Consider the following 16,364-nt stretch of genomic DNA (forward strand, 5'->3'; position numbering starts at 1 on the left):
GAGAGGAGAACTGCCCCCCAAACCCCTCCGAGCTTATTAGAATATTTAACTATGTTCCAGTGCCCTTTCTAAAAAACAATAGAATTTCTTTTCTCTTCTGTTGCGAGCGCTATTTTTCAAAAATGTTCATGATATCAGTTAACATACATGTGTCTCTACATGTTACATACACTTACATACTGAAGACAAAACTACCGTGCTTCCAGAGGGGGTTATTTGAATGAAAAATGCAAATACAAATTTGTAAAATATAAGGTCATAAGGTATACAATCCAATAAAAAAGAATATTTATAAGAAGCAAAATTGATTCTTCAATCGGAATAAATTATTGTTTTAGTGTTAAAAGTCCTTGCAACCTAGTAATATCAAATAGAACTTCAAAATCGAGGAATCTGATTTAAGACTACGGTATATTTTACGGTATATTTTGAAAATGGAAAAGTATATTTCTGTATATTTTCGAGGCCCTGAAGGTATATTTTATCGATCATTTTGCGGTCACGCTGGTCACACTGCTTGAGTGAATTCTTGTTTCCGCGCCTTGCGCCAACACACAATAAACCGCAAGGGAATCAACATCATGGCTGCTGCAAGTGGAGAACTGTCCAAGAAGTAAGTACCGACTGGCCAGACACACACGACGCCACACAGGCCCACAGACCAGCCCAGCTCATCCACGTCCGCATCCACAACGCTGGCCAACGCAGCACACAAGTGAGGTTAAGTCGAGCCACCGTCGTCCGCAGTCGCAAATCGAATTGTGGAAGAAACTTCCCAGAAAGTAGCTACTGAGTGGCTGATGCAATAAAATGCTTGCACGCTGTGCCCTGAGGCAGCTGCAGAGAGTGTCAGTGTCAGTGTCGTCGCCAGGGGCAGTGGCTTTTCTCAGAGGCTACCATGTGAGCGACCTGCAGTTGGCACCCAGCACACGAACCAAACTGTGGGTTACTTGGAGGCATAGCTTGGAGAGCAGCTCTCTTATTGATTTCGTGTTTTCGCTTCGATTCGTTTTGCAGTGAGTTGAAGCGCCGCTTGAAGGCCGAGCAGAAGGCCAAGGAGAAGGCCGAGAAGGAGGCCACGCGGGCGGCGGCAGCTCCCGCTGCGGAGGAGGGCGCACAGAAGAAGAAGTCGGCTGCCGCCGATGAGGAGGAAATCTCCCCCAACGAGTACTTCAAGCTGCGCTCGGCCGCCGTCCAGGAGCTCAAGCAGTCGCCCGACACGCATCCCTATCCACACAAGTTCAATGTCAGCATCTCCCTGGAGAACTTTATCGAACAGTATGCAAGCCTGACGGATGGCGAGACCCTGGAGAATGTCACGCTGAGCGTGGCCGGGCGCGTGCACGCCATCCGTGAGTCGGGGGCCAAGCTCATCTTCTACGATCTGCGCGGCGAGGGCGTCAAGCTGCAGGTGATGGCCAGCGCCAAGTCGTACAAGCCGGAGGCCGCCTTCGAGCCGGACACGGCCAAGCTGCGTCGCGGCGACATCATCGGCGTCAAGGGGCATCCGGGCAAGACCAAGAAGGGTGAGCTCTCCATCATGCCCACGGAGATCAAGCTGCTGTCCCCCTGCCTGCACATGCTGCCGCATCTGCACTTCGGACTGAAGGACAAGGAGACGCGCTACCGCCAGCGCTATCTCGACCTCATACTCAACAACAAAGTGCGCGAGAACTTTCAGATTCGTGCCAAGGTAAATGAAAGGAACTTCTTGCTCTTGCACTTGGCAGCCCTTCTATATCTTTGCCGTCTCTTTTTGTGCAGATCATTTCGTATGTCAGACAGTTCCTGGATCGCCTGGGCTTCCTGGAGATTGAGACGCCAATGATGAATATGGTGGCCGGTGGGGCGACGGCCAAGCCCTTCGTCACACACCACAACGAACTGAAGATGGACCTGTTTATGCGCATTGCACCGGAGCTCTATCACAAGATGCTGGTGGTGGGCGGGCTCGATCGCGTCTACGAGATTGGGCGGCAGTTCCGCAATGAGGGCATCGACCTCACACACAACCCAGAGTTCACGACATGCGAGTTCTACATGGCGTACGCGGACTATGCCGACGTGATGGACATCACCGAGCAGATGGTCTCCGGCATGGTCAAGTCGATACGCGGCTCCTACAAGATCAAGTACCATCCGGAGGGACCCGAGGGGCCCGAGCAGGAGCTCGACTTCACGCCGCCCTTCAAGCGCGTCTCGATGATCAAGACGCTCGAGGAGAAGCTGAAAGTGCAGTTCCCCTCCGCGGACACCTTCAATACGCGCGCGACCACCGACTTCCTCTCGCAGCTGTGCGTGAAGCACCAGGTCGAGTGCCCGGCACCGCGCACCACCGCCCGCCTGCTGGACAAGCTGGTGGGGGAGTTCATCGAGGAGGACTGCATCAATCCGACCTTCATTTGCGAGCATCCGCAGATCATGTCGCCTCTGGCCAAGTACCACCGCAGCGCACCTGGACTCACCGAGCGCTTCGAGCTGTTTGTCGCCAAAAAGGAGATCTGCAACGCCTACACCGAGCTGAACGATCCCGTTGTCCAGCGTGAGCGTTTCGAGCAGCAGGCCAGCGACAAGGCTGCCGGCGATGACGAGGCCCAGATGGTCGACGAGAACTTCTGCACGGCTCTCGAGTATGGCCTGCCACCCACTGGAGGCTTTGGCATGGGCATCGATCGTCTCACCATGTTCCTCACCGACTCGAACAACATTAAGGTACATCAATTGTCTGCCTCAATTTCCGCTCGATAGAGATCTTTAATTCCATTATCCATTTTGCAGGAGGTTCTCTTGTTCCCTGCCATGAAGCCGGAGGAGGCCAATCGCACCCCAGCAGGAGCAGCAGGAACAACAGCCGAGGCGGCCCCCGAGGCTGCTAAGCAGTAGGATTCGTATCCGAAATGGTTCAGTTGATCCGCCGACTCTGTCGAAATGTACTTTTACCTGTATTCTGGTCCCAGTGGTGCCCCTCTTTAAGACCTTAACTTATTCAACGAATAAACACAAACAATTTCTCTGCCCAATTCGGATCTCTTGCGTTTCCTTTTGCAGGCAGACTTTGGATTTGTTTCATTAACTGATCCTTGTGTCATTCCATGCCCAGCCGTAAAGGCATCTTTTTTGTTTTGCTACTATTATCTACGTCAATATTTTGAGGACATTCCAATTTCCATTTTCTGCATTTGGTGGCACTCAATAGACGGATCCAAACGCGCAAAGTCCTCCCGTTCCAGTGTTTAAAGCAGAAATGCTACAGAAAGATCTGCAGTATCAATCTGCAATCTGTAATCGGTTCAATAAGTAGGGTGTTCAGCCGTTGCAGCTCTTGGGCAGACATTCCTTAGCAGCACATTCGAAATACACTCAGCCCTGCTTGCTGCGCCTTTACTCAACTCGAGCTCTCTTGCTTATGCTATTTTTGTATTTGCCTTACAACCAAAATCTTACATCTTTCACAGACTTGAACAATTCACTTCGTTTGCTAACATTTTGTACTCTTAACTTAATCTTTTATTATACTGTTTATAGGATACAGGGTATACCATGTATATCGGGCACGGCACGGCCCTATCTACAGGAGAGAGGGAGCATAGGAGAAGGCTCTGCCTGCCTAGCCGCTGCCGCTCACGTACACGTGTATTTGGTGATTCGTACCAATACTAATGCATTGCAATGTTCCGTTTTGCCTGCGTCTTCGCACACAAACGCACAAAAGGCGCGTGAATGTATGCGTGCCGAGCCTTGTCATATAATATATCCAAGGGCCCTTGCACACAAAATAAATTTCTCAGTTTCAACGTTTCGCTTCTCTCTGCTGTTGTTTTTTTTAGTTACTTATATCTATTTTATTTACTAACTAGACACTTTGTTTTGTAATTCAATAATTCATCTGCTTGGGGCTTATCTTATATTCTTCTATTGTTATTATAATCATTTTGTGTACTCCTTTCATGTGTACGTTGATGCTTCCCTTGGGATAACAAAATTAATTCTATTCTTACAGCCAACTCATAATCAATCAAACCGAACAGGTTTTTTGTTTTTCTTTTTGGTGTTTAGAAGGCCGCCTCATCCAGGGGCATGGTGTAAACGCGGCCCTTCTTCAGCATGTACTGGTTAATGAATTCGTGCGACTTGTGCTTCACCGAATCGTTGCAGATCAAGGGATGGCCGCTCATCTCGCAGTAGCGCATCTCCTTCGTGATGACATGCTCCGTCAGCTGAAAAGGCAACGGGAAAGGTGTCCCGGTAATCTCTGGGGGCTGGGAATGCATATTTTTCCATTGCTTACCCGCTTAATTAGGAACTTGTAGTCTGCGTCGCTGGTTATGCGACCCATCTGGCAGTTATCTTTGCGGAATGGGCGCAGAAAGTCGGCCACATGTCCGCTTATGTCGAAGCGGAATTTGTCAATAGATTCGCGTCCACTTTTTGTGCTATGAAGTAACCTTAAAGGGGAACAAATGGAGTTAATCAATCATCAATTTGTGTTTCTTTTTGCTTACATTTTTCGCTTGGGCTTGCTGCGCTCGTGGCCGCCACTGCGACTCTTTCTCTCTGGCACGGCTGCAGGTGGCTTTTCGGGCGTGTGCGGCGGCAGGGGTGGCAGCTTCCGGTTTATGCCGCCACCGCTGCCGCCTGTGACCAGCGTGGGTATCTGCTGGGGCTTGTTCAGGCAGGCCAGGGCGTAGGCGCTGGTGCTGGGCTCCATGTCGAGCTCCGCCTCGAGTTCATCCACCTTTGTGGCGGAAAATAGTGAGCCCGCTGATCCATTAAAGCCATAGATGATGCCCTCCAATTGAGGGGACTTGGGAGCTTCTACCTCCTCGTCCGATGAGTAGAGATATCGAGGCGTGGACCAGGCCTCCGCATCTGTGTTGCTCGCATCGGAGCTGGTCGCGGCGACAGTGTCCGCGCTGGCCCTCTGCCGCCGGTAGATCTCCTTGCGGCGGCGTATCTTCTCCTTGTTCTCCTTGTACTTGCGCGACTCCAGCTGGTTGTAGAGCCGATCCTCGTCCCGTCTCGGGCTAATCACGCGCACGGAGCACAGCTTCTTGTGGCGTATTTCGCGCCGCTCCCGCACCTTCGTCTCGATGTGCTGCGCGAGCGACTTGCTCGACAGCGAGCCCACATAGTCGGGGTCCACCGAGATGAGCTCCTCGTCGAGCAGCGCTGGATCGAGCTCCTGCAGGGGCTGCTGCTGCTGCGGATCCCCTTCCAGCAGCGTCTGTAGGCGCTGCTCGGGACTGGGCGGCAGCCACTGCGGTATGCGATCGCGCAGATTGTAGTAGAAAATGTACCCTTCGATGGTGCGGCTCCAGTGCCAGGAGAGCGGCAGTGGATCCACGCTGGCCGGCAGCTTGTACTCTGCGGGCAGCATGTCCTGTTCGCTCATCTCTGGCGAGGGGGCCAGGGCCAGGTCTGTGCGCAGCGGCGCCATTACGGGCACATCCTCCGAGTTGAACCACTCACCGGTCTCCGTGTTGTACGAGAAGGGCAAGAGCTTCGGATCCGTATTGATGTCCGCACCAAAGTATTCGCAGCGCAGCTCGTGCTCCCGCCAGTCCTCGCTGCACACACGCTTCTCGGCCTCGTCCTGGGCCACCTGTAAACGATTGTTAATGGAGATTATTACCACGGATATTCCTTCTCTGCTTCAGTGTGTACGAAACATACCTTCCGCTCGAATAGGGACCGCCTTAGCTCCTTGGACAACAGAGCACCACCGCCGCCGCTGCCGCCTGCGCCTCCACGACGCGTCTCCAGTGTGGCTCCACTGCTGTTGTCCGGGCGACGTCGCATCTCGGTGCGCGGCTGTCCCTCGGAGGGATTGCTGCCCTTTGGCTGGGTGGTGATGGTGCAGATGGTGTTGTTGCCGCTCATGCGGCTCATGGGCGGCTTGGGGCCACCGCTGTTGCGGCTGCTGATCGTGTCGCGACGGAAGCGATCCTGCCGGTAGCGATCGGTGCTGCTGTCGCGCGCCGAGTCCTCCAGGGCGGAGGCGGCGGTCACATGGTGGCTGGCCACATGCTTCTCGGTGGGCCGCTCGCCGGTGCGATCCGCCTCCCGCTCGTGTTCCTTCATCTGCTCGATGCGCTCCCGCTTCGGGATGCGGAAGATCTCCGGCAGGCTGCTCCACTTGCTGATCAGCCCCTGCATGCGTTTGCGCAGGGCCGACTGCTCGGGGCTGCGCAGCTGCGGCTGCTGACCCGCCAGACCCGCGCTCCACTGCTGCACGCTCTGGTAGACGCGACTCTCGTTCAGCATCGTCTTGTTCGGTATGGGCAGCGCCTCGAGCGCATCCAGCAGGGCCGTACGCAGCTGCTGCTCGCTGCCGTTCTCGCTGATCCACGCGTGCAGCAGCCGCAGCCCGTGGTAGTCCAGGAAGAGCCGGCGGCAGGGCAACTCTCCGCGTGTGAGCACCTGCAGCAGCTGGATGCGGGTCGGCAGCAGCTTCGCTCGCACCATGATGCGCGAGATGCGCAGCGTGTCCAGTTGGTTCTTCAATCCGCTGCGGCTGAGCAGCGACAGCTGCTCCAGCACATCGGGATCCTCGAGCATGGCATGGAATTTGTTCACCTTTGGCTTGGCACCGCGCGGATCCTTCTTCTCTGCTGCACCTGCACCTGCACCTGCGCCAGCTCCGGTGGTGGGCTTCAGCCAGCGTCCGGCCTTGAATTCTCGATCCCGCTCCTTGGCCTTGGCCGCCGACTCGCGTTTCTTGCGCTGCTCCTTGGACACTGCTGGCAGCTTCACCTTGAACTTGGAGCTGTTCTTCGCGGTACTCGCTTTGGCCTTGCTCTTGCTCTGCTCCGGCTCTGCCTCCTCCGGATCGGACTCGCTGTCCGTGTCATCCGTTTGGGTGTTGTTCTCGTTCTTCTGCTCTCCCTCGTCGGACTCCGGCTCGGTGCCGATCCAGCCGCGGCAGTTGGCCGCCTCGCAGTAGCAGCGCTGGGCATCCCGGCCGTACCGCTGGTACTGATAGTCGAAGGTGATCTCCTCCCCAGGCAGGATGGTCTTCACGCTGAAGAAACCGATGCGCAGCTCCCCGTTGACGGTCCACTTCTGTGTCTCGGCGTTCGGGTCGCAGCTGTGGTTGATGTACCGCGAGATGTTGCCACGCATTGTGGCATCGATGATCGCCTCGCCGCGCAGCGCCATGAAGTAGTAGTGCCGATTGCGATCCTTCGAGTAGCGATGCTGCCGCCGCTCAAACTCCTCGCTGTCGATGACCTCGCCCACGTACTCCATGATGAACTCGCCGGCGGGTATCAGCAGCTCCGCGGTGATGCCGCAGCCCTTCTTCTCGGTGCGAAAGACGCGGCAGGGCCAGCATTGGTGCAGCTGGAAGCGCTTGTTCGTGCACCGCTCCCCGTTCGTGCACAGCGGACCGCACTCGATCATCAGCATGCGGTTGATGCAGCCCGCACCGCAGCACAGATGTCCCTGGGCCTCCTCGTCGCCCGTGAGGAAGCAGTCGCACTGCATCTCCGCATTCTCCTGGCTCACCTGGCGCGCGCATCGATAGTAGTTCTCGCGCAGCTGCTGGAACGTGAGCAGCCCCTCGCTGCGCAGGAACTGCTCGTTGATGGCCTCCGTGTTGGCCAGCTCCGCCATCTGGTCCTCCATGCTGAAGGGCGGCGCACTGCTGGCCACGCCTCTGCCCTGGCTGGCCTTTGGCCCCTGCGGCTTCTGTTTGATCCGATGCGAGCGTCGCACGCCGCCAGCGCTGCCATCCTCATTGGAGCCCTGCGGCAGCAGCATCAAGGGCAGCGTCGGTGAGGAATCCTCTGTGATGGTATTGGCCCTGGTGCTGGCACCCGATCTGGAGTTGCTGCTGCCGCTGGGCGTGGGGGAGCGTGTCACCGATGGCGTCTCCAGGCAACTGGCGCTGGCTAATTGATCGTCGCCCTTCACAGCCCCCGGCTGAGCCTCGTCCTCGTCTTCGTCGTGCTTGTAGCTGCGATTCAGCAGATTCACCCCATCCTCGATGAACTTGACAATGTCCCTGAGCGTATCGGGTGGCTGCACCTCTGGAGTTGTTGCAGTTGCAGTTGCAGCTGACGCTGACGCTTCAGTTGCGGTCGAAGGCTGCACATCCCAGCGTTTGCTTTTGCCACTCGCTGACTCCGTGGACTCTGTGTCCATGGGCTCCACTGCATCCAGCTGCACGGGTAGAGCCTCCTCGGTGCTCTTGCTGCTTGTCGTGGGCCTGCGCGGCTTCTTGCTGATCAGATCTGGCGGCTCTGCTGCTCTCTTGACTGCCACCTTGGGGGCCTTGGGTTTCTTCGGTGTCGGCGCCGCCAAGTTCGCTGATTTCTTGGGCAGCGTCCTCTCGCGGGGCATGGGTATGGGCAAGAGCTCCGCGGGCGAGGCATTCCTCACTCGTGGATCGGCACTCCTCAAGGACACAGCAGCCAGCACGGGCTCAGCGCATATGGTGACCCTGCGACGCTGATCCATCAGCAAAGGCGATCCCGAGCCAGGCTTCGTGGCAAGCGTACCTCTGCGGCTGCTTAACTTTTCTGCCAGTTCGGCTGGGGAAGCGTTTCTGACACGTGCATCGGCAGTTTTCTTCATGGAAGTCACTGCATTCGGGGGATCTATTCGTTCCGGTGATGCAGTCCTGGAGGAGGAGGCGACCTTCTTGACGCTGTGGGATTGTTCTGGTGCTTCGGTCTTGCGCCTGGCATTAATCTTCTTTATCTTTGGCTCATTCGCCGCTGGTGACGACATCCTCGAGGTTGGCTTCGATGAGGATGAGCTGCTGGCGCTGATGCTCCCGGTGCGACTGCTCCTCCGGGACGCACAGGACACTGAGGCGGCGGCCGGTTTCGCTTCCTGTTTGGGTGCGGGCGACTGTGACTTTGCAGCATCAGCTTCGTCTGAGCTTGCAGCGAGATTGAGGCAAGCCTTGATCAATTTCTCGGAGATGTCTGCTGCACTGTGATCCATCAGGGTGAGGCGACTGGTGTTGATCTTCTTCTTTGTCAGCTTTGAGCCAGCACCAATCGCTGGGGATGGCTGATTCGAGCGACTCTTTGGCTGTGATCCAGAACAGGCCGCAGAGTCCCCATTGGGGGACAACTCTCTGGGGGTGGATGGCTTCGATTGCGTCTTCCTGGGGCCATTGGGCGCATCACTCCACGACGTTCGATCGATGGTTGTGAAGCGTCGCGATCGTATGGCATTCGGCGATGCCTTCTGTTCCGCTGGTGCTGGTGCGGCCTTCTCTTTAGCTTTCCCGGCTTCAGGGGCTCGGACAGCCGAGTCGCAGGAGGAAGTGGAGCAGGCAGACACTGGCGAGCTGCGCCCGGAGGCGGAAGTGCTGGTGCGTTGCTTCTTCTGTGTCTTCGTATAGGTGTCGGCCTGGCCCAGCAACTGCTCGAAGGAGAGTCGTGGCTCTTTGGCAGCTATCGACGGCATGGCCTTTGGCTTCTCCTTGGGTGACTGTGGCCTGGGGGTTTTCTCATCCTTCCTGGCTTCCACCGTGGAGGCGGCCAAACACTCACTGGAAGTGGTCTGGCGTCGCTTAATGGCTACCATCGATGCAGGAGACTGCGTCCTAGAGGATGCCTTCTTGGTTGCATCAAGCGATTCCCCCGAGGAGCTGGATTTTCGTATATTTTTAATGAGATTCGCCGGCGATTGCTTCCCTCCTGCTGTCGTTTTTCCCTCTTCTTTCTTGGCGTCTTTTTGGGCCAGAGATTCCAGCGATGCGCCGCGGGACAGTGTGGGGCGTCGCTTTGAGGCTGCACTAACCGCCGGAGACTGCCTGCCTCCAGTCGATGTTGCCTTTTTTGTTCCATCTTTACAAATGTCCCCAAGGGCGGTGCCGCGTGGTGCTGCTTTTGGGGACGGACGATCGATGGTCGTGAAACGGCGCGTTGGCATGGCATTTTCCTTCTTTGGCGCCGACTGAGAGTGCGCTTTGGCCTCATCTTTCCTGGCATCGGAGGCTAGCGAGCCTCGGGACTTGCTTCGCTTTGCTGTGGCACTGCCCCTGCACTGCTCCTCCTGCTGGGAGGAGGAGGAGGAGGAGAAGTCTTCCTCCAGTTCGTCGGTATTCATTTTTCTGCTGCTTCCATTTCCAGCAGGATCCACAAGTCCATCGGCTCGTGGTTCAGTCTTTTTCGTGGCAGACGGCTTCTGCTTTTTGGCCTGGGATCTGGCCACAGGCACGGGCGTCGAAGTGGTCTCCCTTTCATTCGAGGCGTAGTACGAGGTGTTCCTGCGAGTTTTGCTCCTTCCACCGAGCGCAGTCGTTGTCGCTGTCGTCGTCGTCGTCCTTGTCTTTGTCTGCTTCTGACCTCCAGCGCTGTTCGATGCCATGGGGGTTGATGCAATCGATGTTGCTGCCTTCTTGGCCTCCAGCTTGACCTTCTTCTTGTGCGTCTCCTCACGCAGCTTCTGGGCATTGGCACTCTCCAGTGCCTGGAACATGGCATCGCATTCAACGATGGCTTTGCCTTGGACAGCACTCGGAGTGGCCAAGGAAGTGGCCACGGCCATGGCAGTGGGACTGAGGCTGAGACTTGCATTGGAGTGGCTCTTGGGTTCTTCTGCGCTCTGCTCTGGCTTGCTGGGAGTTCCCTTTTCGTTTTGCTTTGGTTCCGCTGCAGGAGAAGGTTCCCCTGTAGATGCTGCCTTGGTTGGCTCTGTCATGGACTCAATTGGGATTTCGATTTCCATTGGCACTAAGATTGGAACGACTTCCTTATCATCCTCATCCTCATCCTGTTGTGGCAGTGGTAGTGGCAGTTTCTGGAGTGTCATCTGTGATGCTTCCATTTCTAATGAGATCTCTGGCTCCGGCTCTGGCAAGGCGATTTGGATAATCACAACATCCTCGAGCACAGCTTCTGGTTCTGGTTTTGGCTCTGCGGGCACATCCGCAACCACAACCACGGGTGTCTGCTGCTCTGTGCTGGCCTTCTCCTCCTCTTCTGCCTCAACTTCAAGTATAATCGTCTGCGGCTGGTCACTGCAGCGTGGGCTCTTCCTTTGCAGCTGCAATGTGACTTCAGTGGACACTTGTGGCTCCTGCTGTTGCTCATCCTCTGCTGCTGCAAGGGCTCCATCCAGCTCAATGACTTGCACTTGCTCTTCGTCCTTCATGGGCTCATCGAGCACCAGCTCGTACTCCCCGTGGATGCCCTCATCATGGCTATCATCCTCAATCAAGTCAATCAGCGTGTGCTCCTCCTCCTCCTCCTCATCGTTGTCCCCTTCGGAGTGGGAGTCAGACTCTGCCTTGAGGAGAATCTGCTTGCTGCTTGCGGCGGCTATCTCCGCGAAGGTTTCTTCGAGGGTTTTGCCCGCTTGGCTGCTGCTGCTGCTATTGGCTCCTTCCGTTTTGGCAGTTCGCCTGCTCCGACGCCTCGCCGAGGACGAGGTCTGCGAGGTATCCTCCTCTTCGCCGTCCTCGAGCCAGAAACCGGGCGAACCGCTCGAGTTATCTGTAAGTACATTACACACGTCAGGCTCCTGCTCCTGCTGATCAATTTCCACTTCAATCTCGATCACTGGGTCTGTCTTTAGTGGCAGCTGCAGCTGCTGTGGAGGCTCCTCTGATTGTTCCACTCTGCTAAGGCCCGTCTCTTCCCTGCCCGTGTCGATCTCCGTAAAGATTATCTGCGAGTCCGAAGAGTCGCCGTCATCGTCGACGACTGTGGGCAGGGACACGGGCAGCGGCAGCAGCAGCGGCTTCATCTTTGGCTGCTCGTCGAGTGCGTTTTCATCCTGCAGAACGGGTGTGGAGGCAGCGGAGGACGAGGAGCTGCTAACGTCCACCACGGCATCGCCCAGAACGGTCGAGTCGCCCGAGTCCCACGATCCCTGGCGCTGCACAAAGTTCAATCGCTTGAGGGTCACCCGGCACTTTCGTCTGGGCGCTGTCGCCTCATTGCTGTCCGTGCTGCCCCTGCTGCCGATGCTGCCTGTCGTGGAGGCGCCTGTCGAATTGGTATCCGAATCGGAGAAGTTCATGCTGTGGCTGCTGCTCTGGCTATGTGTCTTGTCCAGTGAACTCTTAGTCCTGGGCCTGCCGCGACCCCTGCGCATGACGGATGCTGCGAACGCTGCTGCCGCTGTCGCAGGGGCAGTCGCTGTGGCAGTCGACGTATTGCAGCTGGAGGATTCGCTGTTCAGCTGGGCCACAATCAGGCTCGGAGTGCTGCGCGGCTTGACAAAGATCCCCAGGGCAGCGGGTGGCGGCGGAAGTTTGGGCGGTGGGCGATTGCTTGGGAACATCGAAAACAAACGATTGGCAGACGGAATGCTGGGCGAAGTCGTTGCGCTGGCAGCTGTGGAAGGCGCACCAGCTGGTGCTACGGCTGGTGCTGGGTCGGGCACATTGGAGTCGATGCGTCCCTCGATCTGGATCTTGTGCTCAGGCTTGCGCAGGCTGAGCACGTCGCGCACGTCGAACTTGCAGAATCTCTTGCGCGAGCTGCGGCGGATGGTGTTGGGCGAGTCGCCGCCGGGCGATTCCTCTTGGTAGTTCTGCAGCTCTGCATCGGGGGGCTGTGCGTGCTCTCGCTTAGGCGGGCGCCCGCGTCCTCGGCCACGTGCGGCAGCCATCGAGGTGCTGGGCATGGCATTGGAGTCGTCCATGGTGCAACTGACCACTGACTGCTGGCAAGAAACCAGAAAGAGAAGCGGTTAGCGTGCAAATAAATTGAGCGGAAAAAGCACTCAAATGAAAGAAAAAACTTGACTCTTACTCAATATGGTGCGCGCGGGGGGAGGTGGTCAGTTTGGTGCGGGTGCAAGCGCAAATTGTCGGCTTTTGTGCAGGTTGCGCCGGGCTGTGCACGCGCCGCTCCTTGCGCTATCTAACCTAGTTACAGTTAACCTTAATCTAACGGGAATTTAGAATAACGGCAGTCTCGTAAATTATTACTTATTCTATTATTTTTCCTATTTTGTTTTTTACTAGCAGTGTGACCGCAGACTTATCGATAAAATATACCCAAATATAACATTGCATATTCAAAATATACCGTAAACAAACCGAAATATACCATTGCATCTTCAAAATATACCGTAAATATACCGTAGTCTTAAATCATATTCCTCGATTTTGATGTTCTATTTGATATTACCAGCATTACCAAGACTTTTAACACTGAAACAATAATTTAATCCGTTTGAAAAATCAATTTGACGTGTTTTAAATACTAATTGTTATTGGAGTGTATACCTTATGACCTTATATTTTAAAAATTCTAATATTCAAATCAACCCTTCTGGAAGCAAGGAAGCTTTGCAAACAGTATGTAATTGTATGTAACATGTAATAGCACATGTATGTTAACTGATATCATGAACATTTTTGAAAAATAGCGCGCGCAACCAAAGAGATAAGAAATTCTATTGTTTTTCTGAAAGGGAATGGGAACGGGAACGGTGCAGTTCTTCTATCTTTACAACATAATTGGGACTAGACTCCGCTTTATACATTGTAATTACTCCTTTCTTTTCCTAAGGAACACCGGATAATGATAAAAGAATCAACATTATCGTCTGACTAATATCCGTTTTCTTTGATTTTATTTCTTTTCTTTTATTTGTATACATATAGTCTCACTCATTTTCTACTCCTAGTGACCAACCTTCACCGATGGATGTCCATCCGCCGTCGATGGCTACAGCCTTTCTCACGCTTAACAACATGGTAGTTGGACTCAAGTGCTGTAGCTCCTGCTCGCTTTTCTGGAGTACCACTCATAGCAGTGATCCCCCGCAAAGCAATCTTTGTCTCTCGTCTTATACCAGAAGCCACGCCGAAAGATGTCAAACTCGCCGCCTTAAATCTAATTTTACACAAAAGCGTAATATCTCATCATTCAAAATTCGTCTTCCCGATTCTCTTTTATCCAAAGGTTTGGAACCGTCTGCATGGCCTGAGCCCACTATTATGCATTCCAAAGCTCGATGATTGTTTTTGCGAGCCCCTAGAACTCTCAACAGTAAACTTCTAGTTTTAGCTGCTTAATGAATCAATTTTCAACACGATTGGCTAATTTCAAAGACTCTACTTTACTCTTTACGAAATATAAATTTCAGAAAACATAAATTAGATAAAAATGCTATACAATATCAAGAAACAGCACAACTTTGATCCGAAATTAGCATTAATAAAGTGCCTCAACTTTGGTTGTGAATACTACTTCTAAAATGACTTGGAACAAAGACGGATCAAGGGACAGTTACAGGTCTAATCAAATGGTAAATTACAATGGAAATCCACAATTGCGGAAATCTGTCTTATTTTGACCTTTCTAATGTGCTCTTGGACGTCAGAAATATGCCAATAAAATGTATCTGATCTGAGCATTATGGAAATATAGTTGATGTTCTGCATTTTGTTCAGTTTCCTGGAGCTTGGTTAAAATAAATACAAATTGATAAGTCAACATTTTCAGAGCTATACAAGAATTTAGCTTTCGGAACGCTGTTCCGCTTGCTTTCCCAGCTTTAAGTTTGCTTATTGGTGGAGCTCTGATCTCGGAAGGCAAACTTTTAGTGGAACTGAAAACCCCACCCCTTAGCATGACCCACATGCAGCCACAACTGTGGCAGTTGCGTTAATTTGGCATTGCCACAGACTGGCAGACAGAAAGGTGTCGAGTCGAGAAAGAAGAGAAAAGTTAAGGTGAGAAAAGCAAAGAAAGAAATAAAGCAAGAGTAGAGTCGGGTAGGCATACCAAATTGATTTTATCAGTAGTAATGAATAATAATGCCTAATAAGCGACGACTACTTCGACATCAACACACCACTCCAAGCCGCCTTCCAGCTACCATTTGGGAGCAACAACGACGCCGCCGCCGCCGCTGCCGCTGATGATGATGACGAAGTGGATGTGGCTGTGGGGCTGTGGATGGGTGACGGCTCATTACATAAACGATGGCGCATTGCACCGACTCCAGTCTGCGGAGGGGCTTATTAGAGTTAATTGTTAACAGCTCCGGCAGCTGGCGACACTTTTTTTGTTGTATTTTTTTTGTATTTCAATTTCTAGTCAGTTTTCTCGATTTTTTAACATATTGTGTATGCCCTTTATGCGGCGGGGTATTTGAACAATTACAAAATTGATTTTTCGAAATTAAATTTACAGGGAAAAATGTCTTCGTAAAATAAAATATAAGTTACGATTGACTTTTGGTGTAGCTTTGGACACAAGCAGTGCAGAAGCAGTGCTGCCGTCTGTTGATGCCTAGTTGGCCACCAAATAAATGAACCGTTAACCGAAAGAGCATACGGGTATCGGCGTGCAGCAATCATTCGTTGATTTTTCTTTGGACTAAATTGACTTGTAGCTGCAGTCTCATCGGCAGTTCAATCGTCGAACTTGGCAACTGATGCCCCCCTTAACGCTTAATGAGATTGCATTTCCCGGCCGGGCAAGGCTCCAGCAGGGTCCAGACATTATGCAATGCCGATGCGTCTAACGCGATTGCTGCTTCCAAAATTGGCAAACAGAAGCCCAATTGCGGCGCGGCGCTTTGGATTTTTCCGTCAATTGATAAATAAGCCCCATGGAATACATATATTGTGGGGTTATGGACAGCACACAAATCAGCAGCAGCAGCAGCAACAACAGCAACAGCAGCAACAGTAACATTAACAGTAGGAAAGAGAGGTAACAGTAAATCTTGCGCCTCTCTGGTGAGAGTCTTTGGGCCGGCAGTCTATCCACGGGCCATGACCTGACCCAAGTGATTTGCGTAACACAATGGATGGGGGTGTAGGGTGGCGGCTCAGACGTTAGCCGCCTCTTGTGTTTTGGCTTTCCCAGCCAGTCACGACCGTCGCAATTTTCTTGTCACTGTCAGCCGAAAAAAGCGAGGCGCCGCGGCGTACGCAACAAAACGAAGTATTAACAGCAGTGCCAGGCAGCGGCGGCGGTTGAAACGGCAAACAAACAAAGCAGTGGCGTCGAAACAAACAACAACAACAACAGCAAGAAGCAGTGGCAGCAGCTGCTGCAGAGGCAGCTCCCGATTGCCACGCTGATAAGAGGGCAGACAATTTGTGGAAAAAAGCGAGCCGAATATCAAATGATCTTTCGAAGATAAGTTAAATCCTGTAGAAGTACCAAGTGAGCTGGGGAGAACATCTCTTCCCACCTACCGCCTTGACCTGCATCCATATGAATGCAAGGTATTGAGTTGGCAAATAAAATAATTCACTTAAACGACGCTGAACTAACCTTGTTAATTTGTGTTGATACAACAGATTTTAAGGCGCACTGCTTTGATTCTCCTTGTAAGACTGAGACTGATGTTTCCTTCTTCCTCCCTGATCTGCTGTTGTTACCGTTACTCGCTTTCCGCTATCCCACAGACACAATTTATTTATT

At 53.2% G+C, this 16,364-nt stretch overlaps 2 protein-coding genes across 7 annotated transcripts; one reads left to right on the forward strand and one right to left on the reverse strand.

Moving 5' to 3' along the window:
* Positions 1–491: 491 nt before the first annotated feature.
* On the forward strand, positions 492–3,024 carry LOC117899616 (lysine--tRNA ligase). 2 transcript variants are annotated; one of them, XM_034809773.1, is made up of 4 exons: positions 492–613; positions 1,018–1,693; positions 1,765–2,712; positions 2,779–3,024. In XM_034809773.1, the coding sequence occupies exons 1-4, from the start codon at positions 582–584 to the stop codon at positions 2,881–2,883; spliced, it is 1,761 nt and encodes a 586-aa protein (XP_034665664.1). In that variant the 5' UTR covers positions 492–581; the 3' UTR covers positions 2,884–3,024. The 2 variants fall into 2 exon arrangements, with proteins under 2 accessions (XP_034665664.1, XP_034665655.1); XM_034809764.1 differs by lacking the exon at positions 492–613 and adding an exon at positions 662–941.
* Positions 3,025–3,426: 402 nt separating this feature from the next.
* On the reverse strand, positions 3,427–15,367 carry LOC117899319 (probable histone-lysine N-methyltransferase CG1716). 5 transcript variants are annotated; one of them, XM_034809270.1, is made up of 6 exons: positions 12,723–12,946; positions 8,639–12,633; positions 5,674–8,524; positions 4,503–5,602; positions 4,289–4,445; positions 3,427–4,217 (listed from the first exon to the last, which is right to left on the reverse strand). In XM_034809270.1, exons 2-6 carry the CDS (start codon positions 12,610–12,612, stop codon positions 4,053–4,055), a joined length of 8,247 nt encoding a protein of 2,748 aa, XP_034665161.1. In that variant the 5' UTR covers positions 12,613–12,633; positions 12,723–12,946; the 3' UTR covers positions 3,427–4,052. The 5 variants fall into 5 exon arrangements, with proteins under 5 accessions (XP_034665161.1, XP_034665170.1, XP_034665154.1 ...); XM_034809279.1 differs by having other exon boundaries at positions 5,674–8,062; positions 8,255–12,633; XM_034809263.1 differs by having other exon boundaries at positions 5,674–12,630.
* Positions 15,368–16,364: the final 997 nt, after the last annotated feature.

The sequence above is a fragment of the Drosophila subobscura genome, chromosome A (assembly GCF_008121235.1).
Source record: "Drosophila subobscura isolate 14011-0131.10 chromosome A, UCBerk_Dsub_1.0, whole genome shotgun sequence".
In the NCBI taxonomy this organism is placed as follows: Eukaryota; Metazoa; Arthropoda; class Insecta; order Diptera; family Drosophilidae; genus Drosophila; species Drosophila subobscura.

What these genes read in the sequence shown, in the direction of transcription:
- LOC117899616 (XM_034809764.1), top strand. Translation starts at nt 811, where the DNA reads ATGCTTGCACGCTGTGCCCTGAGGCAGCTGCAGAGAGTGTCAGTGTCA. An exon ending in ACTTTCAGATTCGTGCCAAG is followed by an intron (nt 1,694 to 1,764) that starts GTAAATGAAAGG and finishes CTTTTTGTGCAG; the next exon opens with ATCATTTCGTATGTCAGACA. An exon ending in CCGACTCGAACAACATTAAG is followed by an intron (nt 2,713 to 2,778) that starts GTACATCAATTG and finishes TCCATTTTGCAG; the next exon opens with GAGGTTCTCTTGTTCCCTGC.
- LOC117899319 (XM_034809263.1), bottom strand. Translation starts at nt 12,612, where the DNA reads ATGGACGACTCCAATGCCATGCCCAGCACCTCGATGGCTGCCGCACGT. An exon ending in GGTCCCTATTCGAGCGGAAG is followed by an intron (nt 5,603 to 5,673) that starts GTATGTTTCGTA and finishes AATCGTTTACAG; the next exon opens with GTGGCCCAGGACGAGGCCGA. An exon ending in AGCAAGCCCAAGCGAAAAAT is followed by an intron (nt 4,446 to 4,502) that starts GTAAGCAAAAAG and finishes TTCCCCTTTAAG; the next exon opens with GTTACTTCATAGCACAAAAA.